Source organism: Aquila chrysaetos, chromosome 4 (assembly GCF_900496995.4).
Source record: "Aquila chrysaetos chrysaetos chromosome 4, bAquChr1.4, whole genome shotgun sequence".
Classification (NCBI taxonomy): Eukaryota; Metazoa; Chordata; class Aves; order Accipitriformes; family Accipitridae; genus Aquila; species Aquila chrysaetos.
The window spans coordinates 32,832,010-32,858,894 of record NC_044007.1 but is presented as its reverse complement, the minus strand read 5'-3'; the positions used below and the strand labels follow the sequence as shown (position 1 = coordinate 32,858,894).

The 26,885-nt window shown below is 36.0% G+C and overlaps 1 protein-coding gene across 3 annotated transcripts in view; it reads left to right on the top strand.

Annotated features, from left to right (window-relative positions):
* ZC2HC1A (zinc finger C2HC-type containing 1A) overlaps positions 1-24,478 on the top strand; it is a 37,773-nt gene extending 13,295 nt beyond the window's left edge. The window contains exons 3-10 of one of the 3 annotated variants that reach the window (XM_030012011.2): positions 523-639; positions 848-983; positions 4,303-4,451; positions 5,416-5,515; positions 6,423-6,531; positions 12,909-13,031; positions 17,806-17,913; positions 18,617-24,478. In XM_030012011.2, the coding sequence (XP_029867871.1) occupies positions 523-639; positions 848-983; positions 4,303-4,451; positions 5,416-5,515; positions 6,423-6,531; positions 12,909-13,031; positions 17,806-17,913; positions 18,617-18,803 (1,029 nt within the window). In that variant the 3' untranslated portion in view covers positions 18,804-24,478. The other 2 variants (XM_030012012.2, XM_041123061.1) reach the window with 2 other exon arrangements.
* The last annotated feature ends 2,407 nt before the right edge of the window (positions 24,479-26,885 follow it).

Sequence of the window (26,885 nt, the reverse complement as noted above, 5' to 3'; positions counted from 1 at the left end):
AGAAGGAGGTTAGTTTTATTTCAGCATCCCATCACTTTCTGAAAATACATGCTTCTAAAAGCATCTTCTCTAGGGTCACAGAATCATTCCTTGCCTCTGCAGGTGTAAGGCCTAGCATTATGCAGTTTCAGCTAGTAAATGAAGTGTTTTGTTATCCATCTTCAAAATACTGTGTTCTGCAGTCTTAATAGCAATTGGTCTGTCCTTAAATATGAATATAGATTTCGGACACCTCTGACTTGTATTGCCACTCAATGCAAATGCTGCCTGCCTACCATCATTTTTTTTATTTGCAAGGAGCAAATACAGATGTCTCCTATTTTTTTAATCATTGCCCAAGTTTTTGTGACCATGTATATGCATTCGTGAATTCCTCTACTTCCATTTTAAAAGTAAGGTTTGGCATAAATGTTTGAGTGAAAGCAGTCTGATCTTATTCATAAAGAGGGAAATAACATGTTAATAACTTACATTTTCAAAACTAAGTTTTATATTCTCCTTTTGTTTTTCTTCTGCTTTTAGAAAAAGCATGGTCCCATTTGCCAAAAAACTTCTGCCAAGAAGAGGAAGACATTCGATTCCAGCCGACAGAGAGCAGAAGGAACTGACATTCCCACAGTAAAACCTCTTAAGCCACGGGTATGTTATAATTTACTCTGCATATGAACATTTTAGGCAAACTATGTATGGATTATAATAAGGCTTATTTCTGCTGGCAATTAGTGATAATTAGATCAACTAGGATCTGGAAGAAATCTGACTATAATGTTGTATACTAAAATAAGGCACGTACTTAGCTTGAAGGAAGAGCTTCAAACATAAAGCTCTTTCTTTTTTGGCTTCTTAGCCAGAACCACCCAAAAAACCTTCCAACTGGAGACGAAAGCACGAGGAATTTATAGCAACTATACGAGCAGCCAAAGGACTTAATCTTAAGGATGGTGGAAAACTCCCTCCACCACCTCCGCCATCATATGACCCTGGTATGTAAAACAGTTGAGTTCTTTAAAGATTTTTTTTTTAAACTTAATTTGTAAAAATTTGAATTGGAAAGGAATTTGTTGGAATACAGTATTCACAACTTCTTCAAGATGCCTATCTGATTATCCCTATGCAGATGCTGGTTTGTGAGCCTGGGTTTGTTCTTAATGCGTTGAAAGGTAGTTGTGACCAACTTGCAGCTTGCTGCTGTCTTAAAAACCATAGGCTGGACATATTGTTTCAACACCTTGTTTCTGTCCACAGCAGTGGAACTGCTCAGAAAGAGCAGACTACCTTTTTAACTAGCTGCCAATGATGGACACCCACAACCTATTTACATTGTAGGAATGCATGTCAACTACATTCTTCAAATGTAGTCTCTCCCATTTCTTGCTGAATTCACATTTAGTTTTATGTATGCAGTGCATGCTCTAGTGTGTACGTGATCCTTCCTCATGTGGTGGGGATACTTGCGTTCTGGATATGTGAGATGTGTGGGGTTTGTATTAATAAGGGAGTGACAGTCCTTGGGTGCTTTCAGAACTGAGGCTGGGTAAAGTGTTGAAGCAGTCTGATGTGAGTGAGAAGGAAATACACTTTTCAGTTAACTTCTGTGATGTGTTAGTAGGGTGGAGGATATATTTCTTCCTCCTGTCCTGAGAGTTAAACCATTTGATCAGCTCAATGGCTGTTTTCAGAAAGATTAGGAAACGTGGAAAAAAGCATCTGTTTGCTTCTGCCTGTCTGTGGTCAAGTGAGGATGTGAGTGTTCCCTACCTTGTTTCTCTACAGGAAACATGCTAGTCCAGTATTAGGATTGTAATTGTGTGTTCATAGTAAGAAGTGAAGTTGTATTATTCAGCATTCAGTACACACTATCTTGAAATGCCATATGCATTTTAAAGTAAAGTAAAACCAATAGCTAATGCTGTGGATAAGAAACATAAGGCTCGATACTGGAAAGGATTGTTAATAATCTAGTTGTATAGGTTCTGAATTAGAAGCAGAAGAGCCCAGAACTAAATCTAGCTTGGAAAAGCTACTAAAATGGTGCTCCCTTGGTTCCAGAGACCGCAAATGAGTTTGAAGCGAAGGAAGTAACTCTGTTCAGCCCACTTGAAAGCAGATAGGACGTAAAAGGAAGAGAAAGATACTGTGCCTCAGTTTTTCTTCCTTTTTTTTACTTTTTCCAAGCTGAGTCTTACTGGTTTTAGTCTCCTGGCTTCATCCTACTGCCAGACTAGTAAGACTTAGGAGGAGGGAACCAGGAATGAAGAGAAGATGCACCAATTGATCAGTGGATTCTCTTCTTACAAATAGAACAGAACAAAAGTAGAGCAGGGGCAGCTACTGTTGCTCGTTTTCCACTTTATCTGTAGGAGAGAGGGAGAATTATGCATGGTATCATGGAGCGTATCCATCCTCTCCTACTTAGCTCTGTCTTTGGCGTGCCTACTTCTAACTAGCTGCTAGTCTTTTTCCTTTAAAAGGAGAGAGTTCTGTATTAATATTTCCTACCTAATTGCATGGTTTGAGTTTGCAAACAAACAGTATTGCTGGTTCTTTGATCTCCTGTTCCACCTTTTCCTTAGAAGACGTGCAGAATAGCCTCGTGGTATTAAGAAGGACCTTAAGTCACCTCACTTGCATTGAACTTGATTGCATATGTGTACTGCCCTCTTATTTTGATTAGTTTATATTTTATAAAGCTTATATTGAATCCTAATAGTTTTTCTGGACAGTACAGACTGTACTTCCAGATAGCCAGGTGGCTGACTGGTGCTAAGCAATTTATAAAAGGATGAAGATACGATCCCCGAATCTTAAAAGAGTATATATTAATCCTCTACAGTCCGATCCATTTACTTTAGTGGGCTTTGAAAGTCTTCTGTGGGAACTGCGCTGTACGCCAGATAGAAATGTCTTTTCTTATTAGCTAGGGACTTCCATGGCTGCTTTATTAATCTATTTTGCTTTTTTTTATACTTTTTTTAACTTTGAGCCTGTCTTGATTTGACTACATAGATAGTATAGTTCTTCTGCTTTCAAGTTTCTTATCTCTCGAGGTACAGTTTATGTTCAGTGGAGTTTATGTAAAATAATTTAAAAATCATTGTTGTTATCACATGAGATTCCCATGCTGTCACTTCTCTGAAGGATTCCTGTGTTCTTCCTGTGTCCTTTGCTCACACTTCTTGGATCACAGTTCATGGTTTGCTGGCCACTACATCATTTGACTTACTCAAAATTGTTAATTTAAAGGTATAGCTACTTAAGCCAGATCTGCTGCATTTGGAGTAGTAACATGTAATCCAAATCTTATTTTGGATTGTATAATACCTAACTAATCTTGGAGTTGAATCTCTCCTCATTTTCTTTGATATATTTCTAAAGTAACCTAGGAACATACTAATTAAACCTGCTTTGTCAGTGTCCAGCTCTTCTGAAGCTGATGTTTACATGGTTTTGAATACTGTAATCTGGGGAATTCAACATCCATGTCTCTAGACACTAAAATGTCTATCTGAAACCGTAGTTGAAACATCTTACTTTCCAAGGGCAGTGTATTTTAAGGGGTATATTTCCAGCATACAGATGAGAGATCTTTTAGTATTTTAAACATTTACATAGCCTTTCTGTTTTTTCCCCAATGTTAGTAATAATATTTTCTGCAAGTAATACTATTTGTAATGTGACTAAATTAAGCTTGAAAAATAATAGAGCCACCAATTACCCTGTTTTGCATGTCTCTATAGATATCTCCTAATTTTGGCTGAATTTCCTCTGATTCTTTTTTTTTGTTTTGTTAAATTTCCAATTTTTTTTTTATGATAATTTCCAGTATTACAGTTAGTATTTCTCAGTCCTTTCAAAATTGCCAGAGGAAACAGATTTTATCATCTTTTGCTATTTGTATGGGTAAGGTTTTAATGCATTTTCATACCTTGAACAAACTGAACTGTGTTTGTAATTTTTTTGTTTAGGCTCTTCTCTTCTCCACTTCCTTCCAGCTGATACCCCTGCCATGTCCATATACCTCTTTCGCCAGCTTCTCTGCTGAATAGCATCTCTCAAAGTGTTTCTGATTTTTCTTAGGTTATTTCTGATCCTCAACCGCTCTTCTCATTCTTATCCATCAAACAAGAAACATCTTTTGTGTTACATGTGGACAATTCTTTTCCCCAGCAATCTGCATTTCATTTTCAGATTCAAGAGGCCTTAATCTTCTCTGGGGGTGGGGCTGGGGCTGGTCTTTAAAAAACTTTAAAACACTTTATTTTGTAAAACATGTTATTAATATTAGGTTTTTATGTTTTTAAGATTACATTCAGTGTCCGTACTGTCAGAGGAGATTTAATGAAAATGCAGCTGACAGACACATCAATTTCTGTAAGGAACAAGCAGCACGTATTACTAATAAGGGAAAATTGGCAGCTGATACCAAGGGGAAGCTTCCTACTCGAACACAGGTGAACTACAACATTTTTATTAACTCGTAGCTTGCATTCGACATCAAACCAAGCTGTAATTTTATTATTTGCGGTAGACTGAAATTAGACACTAAGTATGGAATTAGACACTAAGCATGGAAGAAGTTTTTGCTTTCTTAGAAGAGTTGCAGAGATCCATAAATCAGATGGCAGCAGTTGCAAAGCCAAAAACAGTCATAAATGTAATTCAGAGCTTCATGAAAATGACAGGTAGGGGTAGCAGCAGTAAGTAGAGATGCAGTATTTGTCAAGAAAGTTGAATTTCTATTGTACAAGTCTTGTGAATCCAATTCAAGACTGTTCCTTAAGTGGACCAAGGTACGTGACTACAGGATGACTGACAGCAGTATTTTGGCTAATTAGAGGCTTAGAAGAATTCAGGCATATTAAGGTAAGAGTTGCAGTAGTTAACTTAGGATGGGCACAAATGAAGGATTAAAGTGTATGTGTGTTTTCATTTTCTGGAAGCTGTGAAGAGTTTAACAGACACAAGCAGTTCTGTAGTGATTCTTGCACTGTATTCTGAATCAGTGCTGGGACTGGTCTAGAGCACATAGGTGAAAGTAAGATTTGAAAGACAAAAATGATCCTGCCCTTGAGTACTCTTTTTAAAATTAACTGGTAATGAGGTGATAATGTTAATCTTGTGAGACAGCTATGGAAAAAGATGAGAAAGGCTGTAGAGGCGTGGAAAATACACAGAGACATACAGTTAAATGAAAAAAAACAAAACCACTGAGTTAGATAATCTTTCCTACTAGTATCATCTGTATGTATAAGAAAGCAGACTAGCGGAAACCATTTGCATGATCTCATACCAGAAACAGTTAACCTAGTAGGTAATCATCATCTGTTTTCCCACAGTACCTGAGATAACTACCTATTTTGTTATATAGACAGTTGGATTTAATTGCTTAAATTTCTAGGTTGTATTTTGTTACAGTACAAACCTGCTGCAGTTAAGAAGATGCCTTCTGTAGGATCAACACCGTCATCATCATCACGCTTACCACAGCCAAGTGGTGTTAGCAAAACTGTTGTAGGTATGAAATGCATGATATGAATTTTCCATTTACTTTCTAAATATTAGTTCTCAAACTACGCAGTAATAGTAGTGTAATTTTGGTAGCTGGAAGGATTTCTACAGTGTTGCCCAGTGATTTAAACCATCCAAGTAAAAAAATTCATAGTTCAGTGTTACGTGAGTGGATGAGATTGTGTCTGTTTTTCATAATACAATTTTTTTTATCAATGTTTTTATGACCTGATTTTTTTTACTTACATATATGATGGCTATATATATTATTGTTGAAATTGATATAGAGGTTTGTAAAAATTCGTTTAAAGTGAAGTTGGAAGGGGCACCGATTGGCGTCTATCCAACAAGACTCTTGAGTCCATAGGATTCTCTTCTGTTTTATATATTGGGTTGAATTAGTTTTTTTCTGAATTGAACCTGCAAAATCATTCTGCGTAGTAATGCATAATTGTATCAAATACTGGTCTCTCACCAGAGATTCTTCTGTTGCTCAATTCTGTAACTAATTTGTATGCTGAGTATGATCATGAATTGGTGAAAATGTGTAGTCAAGCCATGTATATTATAGTTATGCAAACACTGGTCTTGCTCTGATTTCAGATATCATCAGATATTAAACGTGTCCTGTTTGTACATACTTTGACATTCTAGACTTCTTTCTTTTTTTTTTTCTTCCTGAAGAAAGTAATTGACATCCAGTATTTTTTATTAGAATAGAACATTATGTCTAAATTGCATATTTTCTGTAAATTTCTGGAGACATACTTGCTTTTTCTAGTATCTTGACGTGTTCATATCTTAATATTTCTAAAACTCTTGTTTTGAATTTTACAATTAAAAAAATGAATTGTATCATTCCAGCAGCAAAATTTTACATTTTATTGTATCTCCATGCTTGCTTTCAATGCAAGGTGCCTCTTCAAGTAAAGCACTATCTTCGTCTGGATCTGGTGGGAGCAAAATTCAAACATTATCACCAGCTCATAAAAACTCATTGGGAATGGTGAACCCACAAGCAGGGTAAGTTTCCATTTAATGTTGTTATTTATGCTTTATTTCATATTTATGTTGTGCTAGTTCTAGAATTCTCTGTGGTCTGTTTCATTTACATTATTTTTTTTCCCTGTGAGCTTCAGAAGTGTAGTGTTTTGAATTTATCCTTTATTTATAAACACAATTAATGTTTAAGGAACGCTGAGGTAGGCAAAGATGCATTTTCTAATGTTTAGAATAACAGCAAAGGAGGTCCAGTGGTAAAAATAGATAGAAAGGAGATTAAAAAGTAACAGAATATGCAAACTGGTTGAAACTATAATTTTGTTTCTTTGTAAAAGTGAAGAGACTTAAAAAAGGAGAAAACATCAGGCATAATTTCATGCAAATAAAAGAAAGAGGCCTCTGCCACAGACCACAAGCCAATTGTGACAGGGTCTTCCCTCTTAGCACAAAAGGGTGGATACTTTCCCTCTTCTCTTTCATGTCTTAAAATACTCAAGAGACAACAAATGAATGACCACAAATAAGGCAATGAAAACCAGTGCGCTACAACAGCAACAAGAAGTGGTAGAAATAGATTACTAGAGTTCAGTTAAAGTGCTAGTGTGATCAAGGCAGTTACTGGTATTTTTCTGGGGGCGTAGTCAGTGCACACTATCTCAAAGAAAAAATGTATGGAACGGATTGAGGAAAAGTAGTGCAATTTTATAGGAGTTTGAGGAGCACCAAGGAGCACTGATAGAAAACATAAAAAATACAACAAAGTGACTGCAGTTGTAACATTGGTGATTGAAGACAACTTACTCCTACGAAAATGAGTATCAGATTGGTGAAGGCTGTATATGGTGGAGAAAAACAACGGTTTAAGTTTGTGAGGAAGAAAAAGGACGTTATGAAAGAACTCATGGGGATGGATAGCTTTATTAGTTACAAAAAACTAGTGATTTTTAGTTTAGCACTCTTAAGCCTTACAAGTTACGCACAATTATGAATTACAGCTCTGTCATACCTCCCTCCTAACACCATGTAGCGTGAGGATGCAGTTCTATCCCTCCTTGCTCTGCCCACTCATGCCAAGTCTTTCAGACACAGACTGGAGGCAGAGTCCATGAGGCTGTCAGAAATTCCATGCCCCCCCACCCCGTGTCCTAGTAGTCTTTGGTCTACAGGTCAGCTTCACTGTTGTTTGTAGGCATCTATGCTTCGACTGTTAGAAAATCCTACCCTCTGTTATTCACTGACTGATTCTTTTATATCGCATTTCTCTGTTTTCAGCAGCTGAATTAACACCTACTGATGAGTGGCAAACAAGTAGATCTGCAAACCACAGTAAAAAAAGTCAGCTGAGATAATTTGAAGGCATGTTTCTGACCCCAGTGGTGAATCCCAGCTGTCTGGGAAAGGCTTTTTACTGTTGATAGAATTTCTAATTGCAGTCTGTATTGGTTTGTGAGGGGCCACAAGTTTTGATCTTCACTTCACAAGGAAGTTCTATTTAATTTTACTAGTCAGTTGCTCACTAGACTTACTGCTTTGTATTCTGTAGTCTTCCGTTTCCTCTTCTGAAGCTTGGTGGAAGAATTGTGATGTGACCAAGCCAAATAGCAGTTAATATATGGAGAGATGTTTGCACAGGTTCTCTCTGTTCACACATGCTGTTAACTGCAAATAGATGACTTCTGGTTGGTATAGCTCTCAGATAATGATCTCTGCTGAGAGGCAGTGAATGTTAGCTTGGTTTATAAACTCATTTAATCGCCTACACAATTTCCAGTTTTTAAGAGTGCGGATGTGCTGAGTGTGTTTCTACTTGCAGTCCTTCTCATTTCTCTGCTCTAAAAAAATTGTGTTTTATTCTTGTCTTTGCCAACCAGTCCTTGTGATTTCTTGCTGGTCGTACTAACCAGATCTTCTCACAGATGGCTGTTAAATGTGTCTCTTTCCTAAGTGTTATACCTGAGACCTAGCAATTCTTTCTTTTTCTTTTAGCTACTTTGCATTCGCTTCTGAGAACAAGTTTGTCAGGAGTTATGTTGAAGTAAAGAGGTGTAGGAGCAGTTACAACATGGAGGAGTTAGGTGCCTCAGATCAGTCACTAGTGACAATTTTGGCCTTAATCATCTCAGCCTTAGTACTGGGGTGCGAGGGGAAAATATGTAGGGTTCTGTTCAAATAGCTACAAAATTTTATCAGAGCAGGGACTGGGACACGAACAGTCAACATCCTAAGTCAGAGAGTGAGAACAGCTAATACTGTAGTGACACAGATTTTAAACGTTAAAGCATCTTATAATTTAGGCTATAGCTAATTGCAGCTATAATTATTTTATAAAATAAAAGCGCTTTTAAAATTTCATAAAAATGACCTTCATTAGGATGAAACAAGATGTATTTCTTTTGCTCTGTTATTGATTTAACCAGTAAAATGACAAGCCGTAGCATGAGATCTGGGATTCTGTTGTACCTAAGTCAGGCAGAGCTCATGCTGTAAGATGTCATGCTCTTCCTTCTGAGTTGTTAGTTAACTGATTTACTGAGCAGTGTTGCACATCTATTGTTTTAAGGGCAATCTCTTAAATGGAATGTTAAGCAATCGTGATTTTTTTTTTTTTTTTTTTTCCTTCTTGGCAAATATTAAGTCTACACACTATTTTGACCAGGTTAAATTCCAGTTTTTGCTGTGAGAAATGAGCTCCTGCAGTTTACCCTAAGGCAGACTGTAATTTTTTTGTTGTTTTTTACATATTAATTAAGTGAAACCTTCCATTTTTGCCTAGATTGTTGTAATTCCAGATTCGGCAGAGAGGTAATAAGGCTTAATAGTAGAATTACAACTATATTGTGCAATATCAAGGATGAATTATACGTATGTTGGTGGGGCAACAGGCACTGCCTATTTCTGTAGAATCATGGTACCTGTTCTCTGTAATGGATGTGCAAAGGGGCAAGAAATTACTATCTGCTGGCTAATGTGACAGCCAGAAGTCATTAAAATATACAGGCGTGCAGTTTTCCTCTTGTTCTTTAGGTGGCACTCTTGAACTGCTGCCTGAAGCTGTGACAGGCACGTGAAGCTGTTCGTGCATTTGTGTGAAAGGTGAAGGCTAAAACGACCTGGGTCCCTAAGGTGTTTAGCTCTGTAAAGGAAAGATTCTTGAACTTCATTTCATGTGAAGTTCAACTTCAATATCACATTAAAAATTTTTATTTTGTATGAGCAGAAATGCAACCAAATTTTATTAACTTCCTTATTTTAAGTAATTTTTGCTATACTATTTTTTTAATTTGAATTCTCCTCTTCTGCTTCCCAAGTAAAGGACTACTGAGCGCACCACAGAATCATCAACGTAAGCTAGGTTAGCGTTAGTGAGTCTTTGTACACATAGATAAGGATGTGTCAGCTGAGCTCTGCTGTAAGAGTTTTCTTTTTCTGCCTGGACGGAGTAAGAGCACAGCCAGTTTTAAGTATTAATGGAAGTGTAGCATAAGGGCATAATTTCTGAGTCCTAGGGAAGCAAGTGAGAGTGCAAGAGTAGCATGTGAGACACTACTGTAGTCAGTAGGAAAACCTTCATTCACTTGTGTGAAAATAGGATTTCATCTTTTTGATGTTGAAGAACTGGGAAAAGGAAAATTAATTCTACATAAATTGTAGTTAGGCTTATATTTTGATAGTGAATCATGTTAAGATCCTAAGTTTGATACATGTTTTTTAGGAGTACAGAGTTTAGCACTGTCTTACATTTCTCAAGGGGTAGGGCAATTCTAGTAAGCTGTCAGGAATAATCAGATCTTCAGGAGAAAAAATTGGCTAGGTGGTTCTTCCTATCGTAAGGCTAAGCAATCAGGCAAACTCCACCCCCACATGCAAACTGTTTTGCCTAGAAGAACTTGAAACCACAGTTTGTGGCCAGCCGGGGATCTTTTGCGTGTACAGATTAATTGTCTAAGCATGTTTCGTTTATGAACAGTATTTTTTTTTTTTACTGGGACTTGGATAATTACATGATGTTTTTCAATATAGCAGATGAATCCTTAGAAATTACTTTGTAATTTTGATTTTATTTTGGTGATAAAACATGCTATTTAATGTTAAGCTGATCAAAGTTATGCCTTCTGGGAATCATGTCTGTTAGTGACACATCCAGTCCAGTCTTACAGCTGAAATGCAATATGAATGGCACACCTAACCAGTATCAGTAAATTTTGAATTCCACTTATATATTTGCCATACAGCATGTGTAGCCTTTAAAAACATTATATTTTTAAAATAGTTTGTTGCTTTCATTAAGACTATAACTTACACAGCTTTTTCAATGAAATCAGGGTAAATAAGAAGTTGTCTTCGTGGTCTTTGCATTCCAGAAGATTCTTATGATTGTGCTTTTTTTCATTAGTACATGAAAGGGCTGTCCGCTTTGGGTTTTTTGGTTTTGTTTTTTAAGTGTGGAAGAATACTGTAGTTCTTTATTTCGGCAATATCATGAGTGCTTCTAGGTTATTGTCTTTGGTATTCTATGCTGTAGGTGCCTGGAGTTCACAGATTATGTTGATAAATTGTTAAAGGTTCAGAAAAGAGCTAAGAAAATTGTGATAGATTAGAGTATTTGTCTTGCAGTGTCGAAGACCTCAGTCTTAATTCTCAGTCCTTGGGAAATATGTAAAGAGTGTGTATTTGGTCAAACAGGAATTGATTAAGCATTTCCTGAGTTAATTAGTTTGAACTAGAACATCTGTTTGGGATAAGGGGTGGGAAGAGGAACTCAAGGGGAACTTATCTTACAGCCTGCATTATTTGGGGCTAAATTGACAAGGCTAAAATCTCAGTGTTCCTTGCTGACTTTATAATGAATGAATATCATTTAGCATCGTTGAATTTTTGTTCCTTATGGGGAGATTTCCTTTGATGCTTTAGAGATGTAATGTGGATTGCAAGGCTCACACCAGAAGCTTCCCCAAAACCAAATTATGTTGCAAACTTTATAGGTTCTGTGCCTTTTAATACGATGTTACTACAGAAGGAGTATGAAAAGTAGCATGACATGGGTGTTGGAGATACACAAGAGCCTTTGCTTTATATATATATATATATATATATATAGCTATATTGAAAATAATATGCTTCCTTGACAACAGTTAGCTGTTCAGTAATTTTCCTGGCCTTGTGTTTTATTAAGGTTGTATGACAAGAATCAGAAAACTGCACAGTAGTTTTAAGAAATTATTTCTCTCCGTGTGAGTGTGTGTTCTGTTGGTCTTGCTTGGTTGGTTTTTTCTTTATGACTTCCATTTAGGGGTGGGAAGCTTAAGAAGAGTTAAGCTTCAGCTACCCAGACACTTCCATTGATCTTGATTGGTTTGTTTCTTTATAGTTCTTTAATTTCAGAAGGATCAATAAAAAGACTCTTAAGTGTCATCACTTTCCAGTTAAGGCTTAAGTTACTAGGCTTTTTGTAGGAAGAAGAAACTTTGGTTACATTATTGAGTAGAGGAGCAGGTTTTACTCTATGGTTTTAAGATGATAAAAATGCAGAAATTCACTTGAAGACCTAGTTTTTCTAACATAATTTGTGATTTCTCAAAAGCTACAATTCTCCTTATGCTGATGTGTGGGAGGGATGGTGGTGTGTTTTATTTCAGGGTTTCTTATTATTTATTAATTAATGTTTTTAAAATTTTATTTTTGGTTTATTCTTTTTGGTTTGGTAATTTTATCCATAATAGTGAAAAAAGTATTAAAATATTGCCTTTGTGTATACTACCGTCTATTGTGAGTGAATTTTTTGATATTAAAACAAAGTTGTTTTTCTTTCAGGCTTTCCTATGTTCTTTTCTCTTCTCCATAAAGGAAAAGAGAATGGAAGGCATGTTATTCTCTCTGGGCACAATGTTCAGCCTTCACCAAAAAAAAAAGTGAAAAAGGAAAAATTTTCCTTCCTGCCAATTCTAAAGTTAAGGAGGCTTGTACTTACATCTGTTATTTTCTAACATCTTAACACAGTTACTATGACTTGTAATTATGAGCCCCCTTTTCTAGATGTGATAAGTTTGACATTATGAAAGCTATTCTTAAGAGAAAAAAGGCCAAATGTGAGTGCATTGTGCAGATTGTGAGGATAACTGGCAGTAATTTTTTGTTTGGTTTAAAAAAAGAATAAAAAGAGAAATATTCATTGGAAACCTAATCCAAATATAAGTCTCTGAAATCCTGTCTTCAAAGGACAAAGAACCCTTTTGTTTGGTGGATTATTAAAGTTGGATTTGTACATTTTTTTAGTCGATGGGAATTCTTTGGGAATATAAATAATTTAACTGTGAGTAATTTTTTTTTTTTTTTTTTTTTGCGATAACTTGAATAGCAATCTAGCAATCTCCTTATGAGTACCCGTTTATATATTTTAGTAGTAAGATGGACAAGTTAGGCCCACCACTGCGAACTGGAAGAGATGTGCAAAGGTATTATGACACTGATAGAAAAACAGACAGTACCATCAAAAGACCAAATGAGTTGTTGCCTGTAAAGAAGTAAGTATTACAAATCAGTGTGGTCTATCTGTTTTGCAGAAATGTTCCTCCAAAGCATTGGAATAGTAAAAGTGTGACCTTGACTGACATCTGCTGCCCAGTATGTCTTCAATACAAATGCTGTGGGATAAAAGTATATAATGTAATTAGTATAAGTATCTGTTTCATGCTAGGTAAACAGCCTCATAGTAGGACAGGAAGGATGAAGACTTTTCTCAGATTTTATTTCCTCTGTCACTGATTGCTTATGGACTGAGTAATGAACTTCTACCTTTGTAAACCTGAGATAAAACTGAATTTGCATCATGTAAAGCTGAAGTAAGCTTCATTTAAGCGTGATAGCTGTACAGATATCTGCCTTACAGGCAAATGTTTTATGACAAAGTAATTTTATTCTCTTAAAGTCAAATATTTATCTCTTTCCTACTGTAAGATAGCTCTGGTGGTCCAAGAATGTAAGCCAGGCAGACTTTGTAATGAGAGATAAAGTCTTTTATTGAAGTCCAATTTACCTCATATAAAGACTTCTGAATATTCAGAAAATTTAAGATCTAAGTTTGGAAGAAAGGGTATTCCAATCTTTTAAAAAGGAAATAAATACTGTATTGTAGTTAACCCTTTGATATAATTTGGAAGATGCCAAATTCAAATAGGCTGATTCTTCATAAACAATACCTTAAAGTATATTGCAATAGAGAAATTAGTAATGAACTATGTGGCACATACATGGAATGTAATGCTTTGAATAGTAGAAATGTGTCTAAATCACTTAGTGCTGTTTTAGTGTCATAACCAAAGCTGAAGTATCTTTGAGACAGGCACAGAATATTTGAACTTGGGTTTCTACTTTAAGAAGCAAAAGGAATGAAAGGAGATGGAGCTCTTTTTAGACAAACAGAATTTTTGTTGTTGTTGTTGTTCCTTTGCATGTTTGGTTAGAGCTATAAATCCTGTGAAACATCAAAAATTAGGTCAGTTTTTCATTTTATAATATATTACTAAGATGTTGAAAATTTGGCTGAGTGAGTTACTAAACGTGCTTACAATAGCCCCTATCCATAGAGCAGTGATCTGATTTTTCTTGTTAAGAGAACTTCTTTAAGAGTATAGGCACTTATTCTGCTCTTCATAATATCACTGTTGTTCTTACTCAAATGTCCACTGAGTTTGTGAATTAAAAGTACCTTCTTTGCAGGAGGTTATTCAGTATGTTGTGGGCCAACATCATTTGACAAATGAATAGCTACTAGCCATTGTTAAATTCAGTATAACAATGTCGATGGTTACAGTTCACAGCAAAGGTTTCTGGACTTTGGCATGCATGCTGTTAGTCATAAGGAACTTATTATTCTGCACAGAACTATGAGCTGTTGTGACAGTGATAGCTGTCAAGAATATCTGAAAACACCCTGTGTAGGAAGCAGGCTTGATATTTCAGTATTTTATGACAAAATCCAACCAAATTGTGAATTCATAAATAGGAAAAGACAAGCTTCTTTCACAAATTTTTTTCAGTTTTTCATTTTGCACACAGTGGTAATTCAACTAGATGTACAACATGAGCTGCTTTAGGAAGGAAAGTCACCTTCAGTGTTACTTCTTTTGAAACTGAGAATGGTTAATAAACATCTTTAAAGGTATGTCCAGATTTTAAGAGTTCAAGGTGGCATTGGTACACAGCTTCATCTGCTGTCAGGCTCCATTAATACTTCACATGATACAACTTAGAACAGGGATTTATATAGCTTTGCAAAAACAAAACAAAGAAAGAAATCCAATCAAACAGAAAAAAACAACAGAACTGGACAAGTAGATAGAAGTGGCAGAGGTTGGACAGATCAGAGGAGACCAAGCTTTGGTGGCAAAAGTTCAGATAATCAAGAATGTCTGACTTTGTTGGAAGACATTTGTCTCTAGAGATCAGATTGCAACTTAAGGATGCAATTTCAAGATTTGTCATCAAATATACATGAAACCTGATGCTAATTATGTGTCTAGATCTGGGATGAATAAAGTTGTAGACAGTGGCAGCCTGCTACTTCTGTTGATTTACTCATAGAAAATGGCAGAAATCATTGCAGTTAACAATAAGACTCATTAAAGTTTCTAGTCTGAAAATAGATTTGGGTTTTTTCTGTTTTTAGAAAACTAATTGGGGAAAAAAATCTTCAGAAATTTTGTAGAAAGCTATTTTTAAACACTTCAGAATTAAGACATCCTGTTAAACCTTTAAGGAATGATGTTTTGTCTGTTCATGGGACTCTGCCTCCCTCAATAGACAGGTGGACAGTGTACTTTCAATGTGGCTTTTCAATATTTTTTTTTTTTTCCCCTGGTTCAGTCAGTGGCCTGTATGCTGTACTAGACACTATACAAATCATGTTTTTAAGACATTGATTTCTGGGAAATTTCTCTGCTATACACCTAGTATTAAAGCATAAGGTGAATTTTCAAAGTATGAGGGTATATTATACATTATTTTAGAGAATTGAACAGTTGAAATACAGGAAAGAATAGTGGACAATTTTTCATGTTAATTTCTTTCAAATATCTAGGACTCCTAGCATTATGTTCAAAAACAATTGATTCAAAGTGCACCCTGAAAAAATTGCAGTTTAAGAAATTAATGCTGTTAGTTTTGAAAAAGTAGTGCGTTGGTCCAAAGTTGAAAATCCAGAGAAAACTGAGTCAGTAATACTTTTGAAAAAATTGTTTTAAATTACTTGGAGTTGTCTAAACAGAAATTGAGACACAATTCTGTTCTTTGCATTATTGTCTGATAATCCCTGATCCATGATGATCCATACTTTTTCTGTGTCTACAGCTGAATTTTTCTTTATATGCTTTTCTAGTTTCCATAACAAGTAAAGTAACAGTCCAGTATGTTCTTTCCACTATTGAGCTCTAATGAATTTTACTCAATTATAAGCAAAGGTCTGTCTGTCCAGTTTAAAACGAGATGGGGGAAATAACACAAGATAGAGTATTTAGCATTTGTACTGTTGTGCACACTTGTAACAGTGTAATTTAGGTTACATTTAGAACTTCTATCCTGAAATTCTGTAACTCCTGAAAGACTGACATAACTTTTGATAGGTTTTAATTCTGGTATAACTTAGGTAGTGCTTTTCAGTCTGCACAGCATTTGTTTTAAATAAAACCATCTTTAGAATCTCCTTGCTAAATGGGAGGGCAGACAGGAAAACTAATGGAGAAGTTTGAACATTGGTATTCTGCCCAGTGAGCCAGAATCTTTGATGGTTCCACTCTACCTGTTGCATGTAGAAGCCATTCTTGATAAACTTGAATACTTTAGTTGGATATAATTTCACTTGATTTAATCTTAAATTCAGTTCCGAATTTCCACTTTTGTGTTTAATCATTTGATCGCTTTTCTACTGAAGTGTTTAAGTGATGGAAGGAGCTGAAAAGCCATCTTTAGCCTATGCTCATAACATGAAAGAAGAAATGTTTTATGCAATGTCTAAAATTCAGGAGTTACTATGTTGTTCCTCAGTTTTGTCAGCGTTGCATTTGAAGTTACTGGAGTTGAATGCTTTTCCTTATATATACTTTGAAAACCAAACCAAGACTAAGTTTATAATGCTGAAAGGAGCAGTTAGGTTCATCTGAAGGGAAGAAAAAAAAAAAAAATCACTTTTGGGTTTTTATTGCTGAATGGGCTCTTAGTGACTAATTTTTTAAATGAAGTCTTGTTTTAATTTTTTTTTAATGTCCCATGACCCAGTCCCAACTTAAATTTCATTTATGCATCGGTGTTCAGGAATGAGGACACAAAAACTTGGTGGGTCATGCACAAGATGTCATAGTCACTGAAGTCTTGCCAAAGAAGAAGAAATCCCAGTGAATGGTAATTCTTTTGAGCAATGACAAAAAATTCTGTCCTTGGTCTCTGATGATAAAAGGATGTCCCTTCCTATCTCTTTTTCTTAGTGCTACTCGATTTTTTTCAGGGGGTTCTGATGTTTCTCATCAAAGCAAGCAGTGAGATGTTCTGTATGGTTAAGATGTGCTATTCATTGCATACTAGCTTCTCATAAAACCCATGAGTCTTGAGGAAAGCAGCTTTCACAGCTATGTGGTCGTACTATTGAAGCCAACTTTAAGAACACTGACAAGCTAGAAAAAAAATTAGACCCTAATGCCCAGCTGGGTAGACTTTCTTTTCTCTCCTGCTTCTATATATTTATAAATATAATACTTATGCTTTGAAGAAAGAGGATCTACAGCATTACCTGAGAAGTATGCATCCCAAATAAAGTCTGTGGCTATGAAGAAAAAGTCTTGTGACTCACTTCATATTGGTCACAAAGTATTGAGAATATGGTATCCTTTCTACATTTTTTTTAAACTATTGAGACCTGCAGTCAGCTGCTCTCAATTTCTCTGAAAGCCCTGCCACTCCTAAAAAGTGATTTGTAGTCTGTCAAGGTAGGCATTAGAACATACTAAGCAACCAGTAGTGCAGGATCTACCTGTATTTTGGTGTGATAGAAGGTGAAATACATGCACAGGAAGGGATTTGCTGTTCCGTTTAGCTTGTCATTGTGAGATTCAAGTCATATTCAGTCCAAACCATGCAAATTCATGCCAAAGCTCTTCTGTCTGCTCTTGGTAGGAAATAAGTTACATTTTTCATACAATTAATTGATGTGTAGATTGTTGAACTCATTTTTTTATATCATTTGTAAATGCATATTCTTGTATATATTTCTCTGTGTATATAAATCATCAGATATTTATTCTGTTTTAGAGGCGCAACAAAAACACGGACATCAACCCCTCCTAGTGTGGCAAGAACCATGAGTACGGGTGCTCTAACAAACAAAAGAAAAACTAGCAATTCAGACAGTTACTCAAGGTAGCTTTTAACTTTGTGGATTTTGTCAGCAATAGAACCTTCATTAAAGGGGAGTACTTACTACAGAAGAAGTTGAGGAAAATACTGTTCTCTGCAGTTAATAGACAACTCATTGTCCATATTATTTAGCCATATATTTAAGATAGTCAATATATTTTGCATATTTATTGTCTAACAGAACACCTTTGTCATCAGCTCTCTCAGATGTGCACAGAAGACAGTGTTAGAAATGTCAAAAAACTCTTAGGAGCTGTTGAAAAAATAAGTGAGTGGTCTTTCAAATGGGAAGTGAGTGGTGCAGTTGAAATTGAATGAAATTTGCATGCTATGCACACAAATTGTCTGCCCTCTGCCCTTTTAAAGGGTAGGATAAAAATTTCATTGCTGTTTTAGCCTTTCTTGTTTTGACAAACTAAGTTTTAAGTTTTCAAACACTCCAGTTATTCTAACCAGTGAATCAAATATTTGATCCTGCTCCTAAAATTTTGGCATTTTTTGTTTTCTTGCAGGTAAGGTGGATATCTGGAGATAAGTAGGGGTGTCTGGGTAGACTTGTAAGGTATACCACTATAAATAAATAGGAAGTGTAAGCGTGAAAATGACAGTAACGATAGCAGTAATTCACTGCAAGGGTTAGAATAATTTTGCATCAAGTTGTACTGAACTGAGTTACAGAGAATGTTCTTTATCTACGGATTTTCAGGTCCGACGGTAAAATTGGGTATGACAGTGGAGACTACGCATCCTCAGTCAATGGAGGAAGTTCAAAAAGCAGCGAAGGAAATTCACCTGTACAGTTATCAAAGTTCTGCCATGAATGTGGAACAAGGTATCCAGTGGAATGGGCAAAGTTTTGCTGTGAGTGTGGAATTCGAAGAATGGTTGTGTGAACACATTCTTAAAAGCAAAAAGAAAATGAGAAATCGGAAGCATCTGCTATGTACTGCTGCATGGAAAGCTAGAGCACTCCTTCCAGTTAGACTTCATGCTGCAAACATGTTGAAACATCATATTGTAATTTTCTGAGTGCAATCTTATGGTTACATGGTTATTTATAAACAAATATATATACTGTATATAAAAATAGTAGGTACCTAAAACTGTGCCATTCAAGGAAATACTCTTTAATCTCTGTTGGAAATATTTAAAATTAAGGTAAAAATGTGTTAAGTAACTTAGGTAGCAGAAGTGGTTCAATGTTATTTTTCCTGTAAATCCTACTAGATAAAGGATTATTTACATCACTTATGTAGGATAATACCCATAGGGAACTAGCCATGAGGAACTTGGGCTTCAAAAGTTTCTCCGTGGAGGCATTTCTTTCATATGTGACAGTAACTTAGATGCTGTGTTCTAAGTGAAAACAACAGGAGCAACTCCTTGTAAATTCCTACTTAAAAGTGCAGAAAGTCTGGATCCCTTTAAACTCTTTAACAGTAATATTCTAATTGGACTTTCCAGTTACTTCCTAGGATTTTTTAAAAAAATCAAAGTGGAAAAACTACCTGAGAATTGTGTTCACATGTAAGAAGAAAAGCAAGATTTTTGTTTGTGGCTTTCCATGTTCTGTTTTCTAATAAGAACATGTTAATATTTTTATGTATTTATAAGGACAAATATGGTATCATCATTTTATTAAGTTCCTTTTGTTCAGAAATACTTGTCTTCCTCCTCCTGTGCTCCACCATGACTAGCACGTTTTGTGCTTTTTGTCTTTAAAGGTTTCCGAAGGTCCCGCTCCTTTTTTCTCTTCCCTCATTTCATGAAGGAGAGACAAAGTCTATGCTTATCCTACCTAAACGTTGAACTCTTATTTTGAAAACAGCCTTCCTGATGTATCCAATACAAAAAAAAAAGTTCCATAAAAATGTATGCTATTAGAGCAGTAGGACTTGATTAAAGTAGTGACTGTTTTTTATTCTTGTTCCTGTGCAAATAGCACAGCTTACATATGACCGCATAATGGAGTAACTGTGCTCCGTAGGTTTATGTGTTAATATCTTACATGTTTTTTTGCAATTTTGTGTGTTCTTGGACTCTGAACAGCAGGCTCTTGAAGTTAGTAACAGATTTCACATTAATTCGTTGGGAAGAAGGGTCAGGCCCTGGAAGTTGTTGTCTTTTTTTATAAATCACACAAGATATTAAAACTATTCACAAGCCGAATCACCTAACTTGTATCTGAATGTAGTAATTTGTTTTGTGAAGTTTTGCTTTGAAGTACTGGCACCATCTTAGTTATGCGTGAAAGAACAATCTGAAATAACTTAATTGTGCCTTTCCCACAATAAATACACTCTTTTTGTCAGAAATTGTTACTTTCAGCTCACAAACACCGTTAGTATTAATTAATATAGTTTCTTTGTAGCTTATGCAAAATATAATGTAGTGTTCCATGATAGTATTATGATCATTGTTTGCATTCTCAAAACTTGTGTTTACTGTCAATGGGGCCAATTTTGAAGAAAGCATGATTGAGGAAAAGCATCTCCAAAAGCAGGTACTAGTCTTGGAGGATGAAAGATTTAAAGAGACTTGATGTAGTCATGTTGCAGGCCACAAACTATTGATGTTTTAGAATTAGTTCAATGGTGTGGAATTGTCTTACACTTTTTATACAAAATTATTTTTAGACATTATCCTTCATTCAGTGTAGTCTTGTTTTATTATAATTTGCGTAAGCTGGCTACTGAGGATGGATGACTGGTAATGATAGTTAGAACTGACAAATCTTAGCCAAATTATGTTCTAGGTAGTTTTGATTCTAGGATCCATATTTTTGGCACATTCATATCTGTACTTGGAAAAATTGGAATCCTGCATCCTTTGCCATACATAAGCCTGCTTTAGAAAATTTGCCGTGGACTTGGGCCATGGAGGTCTGCAGACTGAATTATTGCAAGCTGAGTGTCCATCAGCAAAGATACAAGTCCAGAATAGGTTTGATCAGTTAGCGAATCTACTGAGGAATTAATTCCTTTGACATGATGAATTTTCAGTTCTTGTTTCTGCTGGAAAAATGCATTTTACCATTTATTGAAAATGCTTTCTACAAAGGGAAAGTTTAGTAAGGAAATAAATACCTTCTAGGTTTTCCAGGATTGCTGTAACTGTAGAAAAACCATTGTTTCTCCTTTGAAATGTAGGTGGCAGGTTTTCTAGTTTCAAATCAATCCACATACAATTACCGTAATTTCTGCTTTTTGAGCTGTTTGTGTAACTCTTTGCTTCCAATGCAGCATTTAGTAAATAAGTGACACATCATTTACTTCATTTACACTTCTGTGATTTATAGCAAGGACTAGACAGGGGATTAACCTGAACTGAAAGAAGAATTTTTAAAAGATTTCCTGAACTTTTAATTTGGCCTTACAAGAAGATCTAGTGAAACATAAATGACTCTTGATAATAACATTGGATAATGTGTATGTGTTTTGAATCTACAATAAATATGAACAGACAATGAAAATATAATTGACTATGCAGTTTACTACAGCATAGTGAGACTATCAGAGGCCTAGTATATTTCCACTTTATCAACTGGTTTTGTTACTGAATGACATGGGTTTCTAAAGTCTCTGATGTTACAGACCATAGCCTGTATTACACAAATTATCAGCACAGATTGCTGTAATTCCATCTCAATGGAATGTTTGTTAGGAAATAGATTTGTTTTCAAAATGCCCCTGCAGAACTGAATATGGGAAACAAATTTGTTATATTTAAAGAAAAAAGAAACTGTTAAGGGAGATGGACTCTGAATTTTGAATCTTTAGGTATATTAGATGTGTCAGGAAGTTCCCGAATTTTATTTATTAATCACCTACGTCCAAACCCACTTGCCCTAACCCTCCCCCCTGCCTTTATGCCTTGGTTTTCATGGGAGGAAAAAACATGGGTACATGTACTGAAAAGAGTGTTCCAAAATGTCTTAAGAATCAAAATATTGATAACTGTGAAGATAAACCCCCTAGATGAACTATGCACTGCTGATCTACTTCACTGATGAGTCTAAACTTGGCTAGTGTTATCCTCTGGATGCCTTGTTGACAGATATTTAACTTGAACTCTAAGGAATTTAGGCTTTTATGTGTAAAATGAGGATTATGATTACTCTGTTTTGCATCTGTCTTTCCAGTTCTCTGTGTGTGTAAATATATATATGTATAGGGTGTGCGTGTAAGCGCACACATGTATTTTGTGAGAACTCGTAAGTTATACAAACGTAAAAAATGGTTTTGCTGAAGCAGAGATGATACAAAACAGGACTGAATGCTGCTGGAGGATTGTGAATCCTGAGACAGTAGACTATTGCAGTTTCTGTCCATCTAAAGTGAAATTTATTGATGTGATTGTTTTAATGATTTCTATACCAATGTCTGACCCTCTGACAGACTTTCGTTTACTGTCTGCCACTGAATCTTCCTAATGTGCTTACTGAGGTTCTTCCATTCAGTTAGAAAAGGCAGAAAAAAGTCAAAGGTAAAATTCCATATAAAGAAACAAGGAGAAGGCTGTTTCTGAGGTCTGGCCTGAGGGTGTTTGCATTCCCGTTCTGCTTTTGTGAAAATCTGTTACACAAGGGATACCTCTGTGCCAGAAAGGAGTGCAAGATCATTGGAACTATACTGATAAAAGTGCAGTGGAGTTATGAAAAATACCAGCTTCAGTAGTAAAACCAACATAGCATAAGGCTTAATCTTTATATGATGTATCTTACACAGGTTTATATTTATGCATGATACTCACACCCTAGGTAGGTTCAGAACTGGAATCTCTAAATATACAGCAACTTAAGTATATGGTTGTATGGATAATTATACCCTCAGTCTTACACACTGCTCCAGAGAAGGGGGCGTGGGGAGGTGCTTCACCACCGTTTCAGCTTGTACCTATAAAGTGAACATTTAGGCAGAAATTTTCAAATTTGCCAAAGACACTCGAAGAGCCATTAAATTCCCCTGAGTGGATTTGAAAGGCTCAACCTTGGCTGGGAAGCAGGCTGTGGCACGTGGGGAGCTCTCCATGGTGCTCTGGGCGCAGAACCTGTTCTTGCGGTGCCGCAGGCAGCAGCAGCTCAAGCTCTTCCACGAGTGCCGCAGGTAGCGAGGTTCACAGGCTAGTAACTCCAAAATGTATTTTAAGACCTGACCCAATCTTCAAGTGTCATGGAAGTTTTCTGTCATCTGAGAGAGACTAGCTCCTAATTCACCATTGCAACTGAGAGTTAGTGCCTGAAATGCAGTGTGCAAAGAGAACCGTTTCGTGATGCACGCTTATCAAATCAGTGGAAGGAGGTATGACTGCGGTAGTTTAAATGCTAATAAACAAGGCATGTAGCAGTGCACACTGATGTAGGCTATGTAATTAGTCTGAGTATAAAATGAAATGGTATTGTCTATGTATTGCAAAGTTCTCAAGAAGTGCTAGTTTCCATCACATAGGCTTTGTATACATGTAAAGAACAAACTTGTTACAAGCTTTTTTTTTTAATGTTGGCAGTTTTGCAACTTTAATTCTTTTCAGTTTGACTAAGCTATGAATAATTATATGGGTTGTATGGCAGGGTAGAATTTTCATCTTTGGTGAAACTGGTTTTGGTGACTCTGAAAATAGTTTTATTGTCTTTCAAGTACAGCTCATTCCAATTTGTGATGGTTTTGTTGCTGGTTTGTTTGGTTTGGTTGGTTGGGTTTTTTTCAACCCACTGAGTAAGGTTTGAGTTAACCTAATTGTGGTAGTGGAAGAAATGTTAGGTAAAAGATTCTCTAGCTGTATTCAGCAGTTAACTTGGTTGATGTTTTCTTTCCAGTATTCACAATAGAAGAGATTACTCTTGCGTACTAGTTTAGTGGGGGTTTGTTTGTGTTACGTCATTCCAGAATACACATTTCTGGAGGATCCTACTTAGCTCCATTCCATTTCATGTTGCGAGAAAAAAGCTTTTTCAGATTTTCTCTTAATTAGTGTTTCTTCTCTACAAAAATAATCAATAGTGAAAACATATTTCTCCAATGTGAACATTAGCTTTTGAGTCAGCAAATCAAATATTCAGTTTAATATTGCTGAGCATTGAACTTAAGTTCTAAATAGTTGTGCATGGTTTACCATAGTTCTGTATTTGTATTTGGATTTCCGGCAGAAGCGTGAATGGATTTGGGTCCTATCTGTAAAGTGCTGAGTATTCTAGACTGTTACAATACCTACTTTATACGATTGCTCTAACTCTTGGTGTTCATCCTTCATATGATACTTAGTATGTATCTTCATAAGTTTATTTATTAATGTTCCATGTTTTTAAATGAAGTGTTCATTCATGTGTTTGAGGTGATTAATTTTGTCAGCATTGCATTTATTATGTTTGCCTTGGACCTCAGTACATTGAATATTTGTGTTTGTGACCATCCAGTCTTTTTTTTTTTTCAGAATTCCTGGGTTTGTTTGCATCTTATTTGGTATATTATGTTTATTTTAAAGTGTCAGTTCTGTTTTAATTAATAAATGTAAATCACCACCTAATGCTAATTTGCCACTTGTTAACAATAAAGCAAATATGCCAATAAAACTTATTGTGATGCACACATTTTTGTAGCCAAATGTAAAATTGTCTTAAAATAGCATAGGGACAGGTAACATCATTTCAACCTTACAAATATTGTTATGTCTTTTGTCTCAAGTACACCAGACCTGATGTGAGGACCATCCACTGTCTTCTAGTGGTTGGGAGAGAACCACTTAGTTATTCTTTTCAAAGGATAGGGTTTTTTAATTGACTTCCAAGATGAGATTTGGTTTCCTCAGTCACCTTGAAAAATATGCTATACCAGGTATTTAAATCAGTGTGATCTGCTTATATAAAGTTAACTCTGTATCTCTTCTTTTTCCCAACTATATGGAGAGTTTAGTTTATATAGAGCCTATCACTGTGATACCTGTAGTAAATCATTCTGATTTTTTTAATAAGGCTGTAAGGTATAATACCTAACCTGAGCTTGATCTGGGTTTGTTCTCCTTCATGAGATTAGAGCACTGTTTTGTTGATGAAATGATTAAGCAGGAAAAAAGCAGAAGTTATATTTTTCCTGTAAAGTTCACTGGTGTGAGCAGAAATTGTAATAAGGGCTTGGGTTCCTGATTTTTTTGGTTAAATACAGATGAGTAGTGACCAATTCCTCTTTTCTTTCCTCTTTTTAGGGGAAAGTTCCTCCTACTGGGCTCTTTTGTTTACTTCACCACACCCTCTTCAGAGGAAGGCAGATATTTTTCCCTTCATTCCGGATTAAATTCATTTATGTGCCAAGAGTCTGCAAAATCTCTTGTCACCACTGAGATTCCATGATACTCCTCATGCTGGCTTCCTCTTTTGTTCTAGTTTACCGTGAACCATTCTAATCAGCGGGAGGAAAAAAAAAACCCCAAACAACAAAATAAACCCCAATGAAAACCTAAGTAGCTGCTGAATGAAACCTGTCATAAAGCCAACATCTCTTTTGCTTAGCACAAAGCTGAAGAGATGGAACTGGAAGGAAACATATTACCAGCCAGGAGAGGCTCACTGCTGCATCTTTAGCTAAAGAACTACAGCTGTACACACCTTGTTTGATGGTGTCAAGTGAGATTTGAACATTGTCTTCCAGTGGCCTTCCTTGATCTGGCTGCCTAAACACCAGAAGTTCTTCCTTCTCATTATATACCACAGAGCACCTAACTTATTCTTGCTGTTAGAAATGTGCAACGTTATCTTGCTCACAGGGGTTAGTCACCCCTTTCTGCTTTTTCGTAATCCCTTGCAACAACAGTGCTAAAATTCTTTTTACTAATTTAAATACCCAAGTCGTTTTCCCTTGACACCTTCCCATAAGTTCCATGTGTTTCTAAATCATGGTTTTGACCTACTCATATTCCTTCTTTGCTGTGGCCAAATAAATAAATACATAAATGGAAGTGGCAAGGAGTAGGCGTGGTGGTGATACCCTGCAAGATTTTCATCCCTTTGCCCATTCCTGCAGAGCAGTTTATTGTTGTCACATTTGTAATTTCAGGAGAGACCAGAGAAGGTTCTCAAATGGAAGGAACAAATCAAAGAGCACAAGTCACTGTGTTTAGCAGTTAGTCTTTGCATATAAGTGGTGACTCAAGAAATTTGGCAACAAGAATCAGGCAGGCAGGATATTAAGAGAAGCAATCAGAAAAGCCCTGCAATTTCATAACAACTCAATTTGAATTTCTGCTCTGGATCTAACCTTGGCCTTTTCCTCAGGATAGGCCTGAAACCGCTTGATTTGTCTCAAGATTTAAGTTGTGGGCTGCTGCTTAAGTCATTTAAGCTGACTGAACTTCCAGTTTTGTAGTAGCTAATATTGCATCTGTGTGTTTTTCTTTTAATTCCCACTGACCTTTCCTTGCCAAGTGGTTATTAGGAAGTAAATCCTGGCTTTCAACTGTTCCTGAATTTAAAAAAAAAAAAAGCAACTGTTCTTCAGTCTCAGAGACAAATTTAATCCTTAGACTCCTGGGACTTCTTTCAGTAGAAGGGATTTCCAGAGAAGTCTTTACAATAGTGGTTACATACTCTTATCTGCAGTATGATATTGGGAAATCTGTTTCCCTTTCCTATTATGTAAGAGTTATGGGTTGGGTTTGGTTTTTTTCAGTGTTTGGAGTTAAGAGTTGCAATCTCTTACATCAAGAGCTAAAGAGAATATGTGAAAGTCTCAATCACAGTTTGACAAAGATACTACTCCTACCTCAAAAAGTCTCTTCACCACAAATGATAGGGGGTTGGAGGGGTTGTATTCGAGGAAAGCATAACAGTATGTTTGCTTTGCTCTTAACCTCCTCCCTTACCATTAGCAGTAGGGTACACAGTTTCATGGATTCAGTACAGCAATCTTATTTCACTCAAAGGAGACCTATACAGTTCTTTGAAGCACATCCCACCAATTTTTCAGGTCTTTGTTCTGAATACCAAA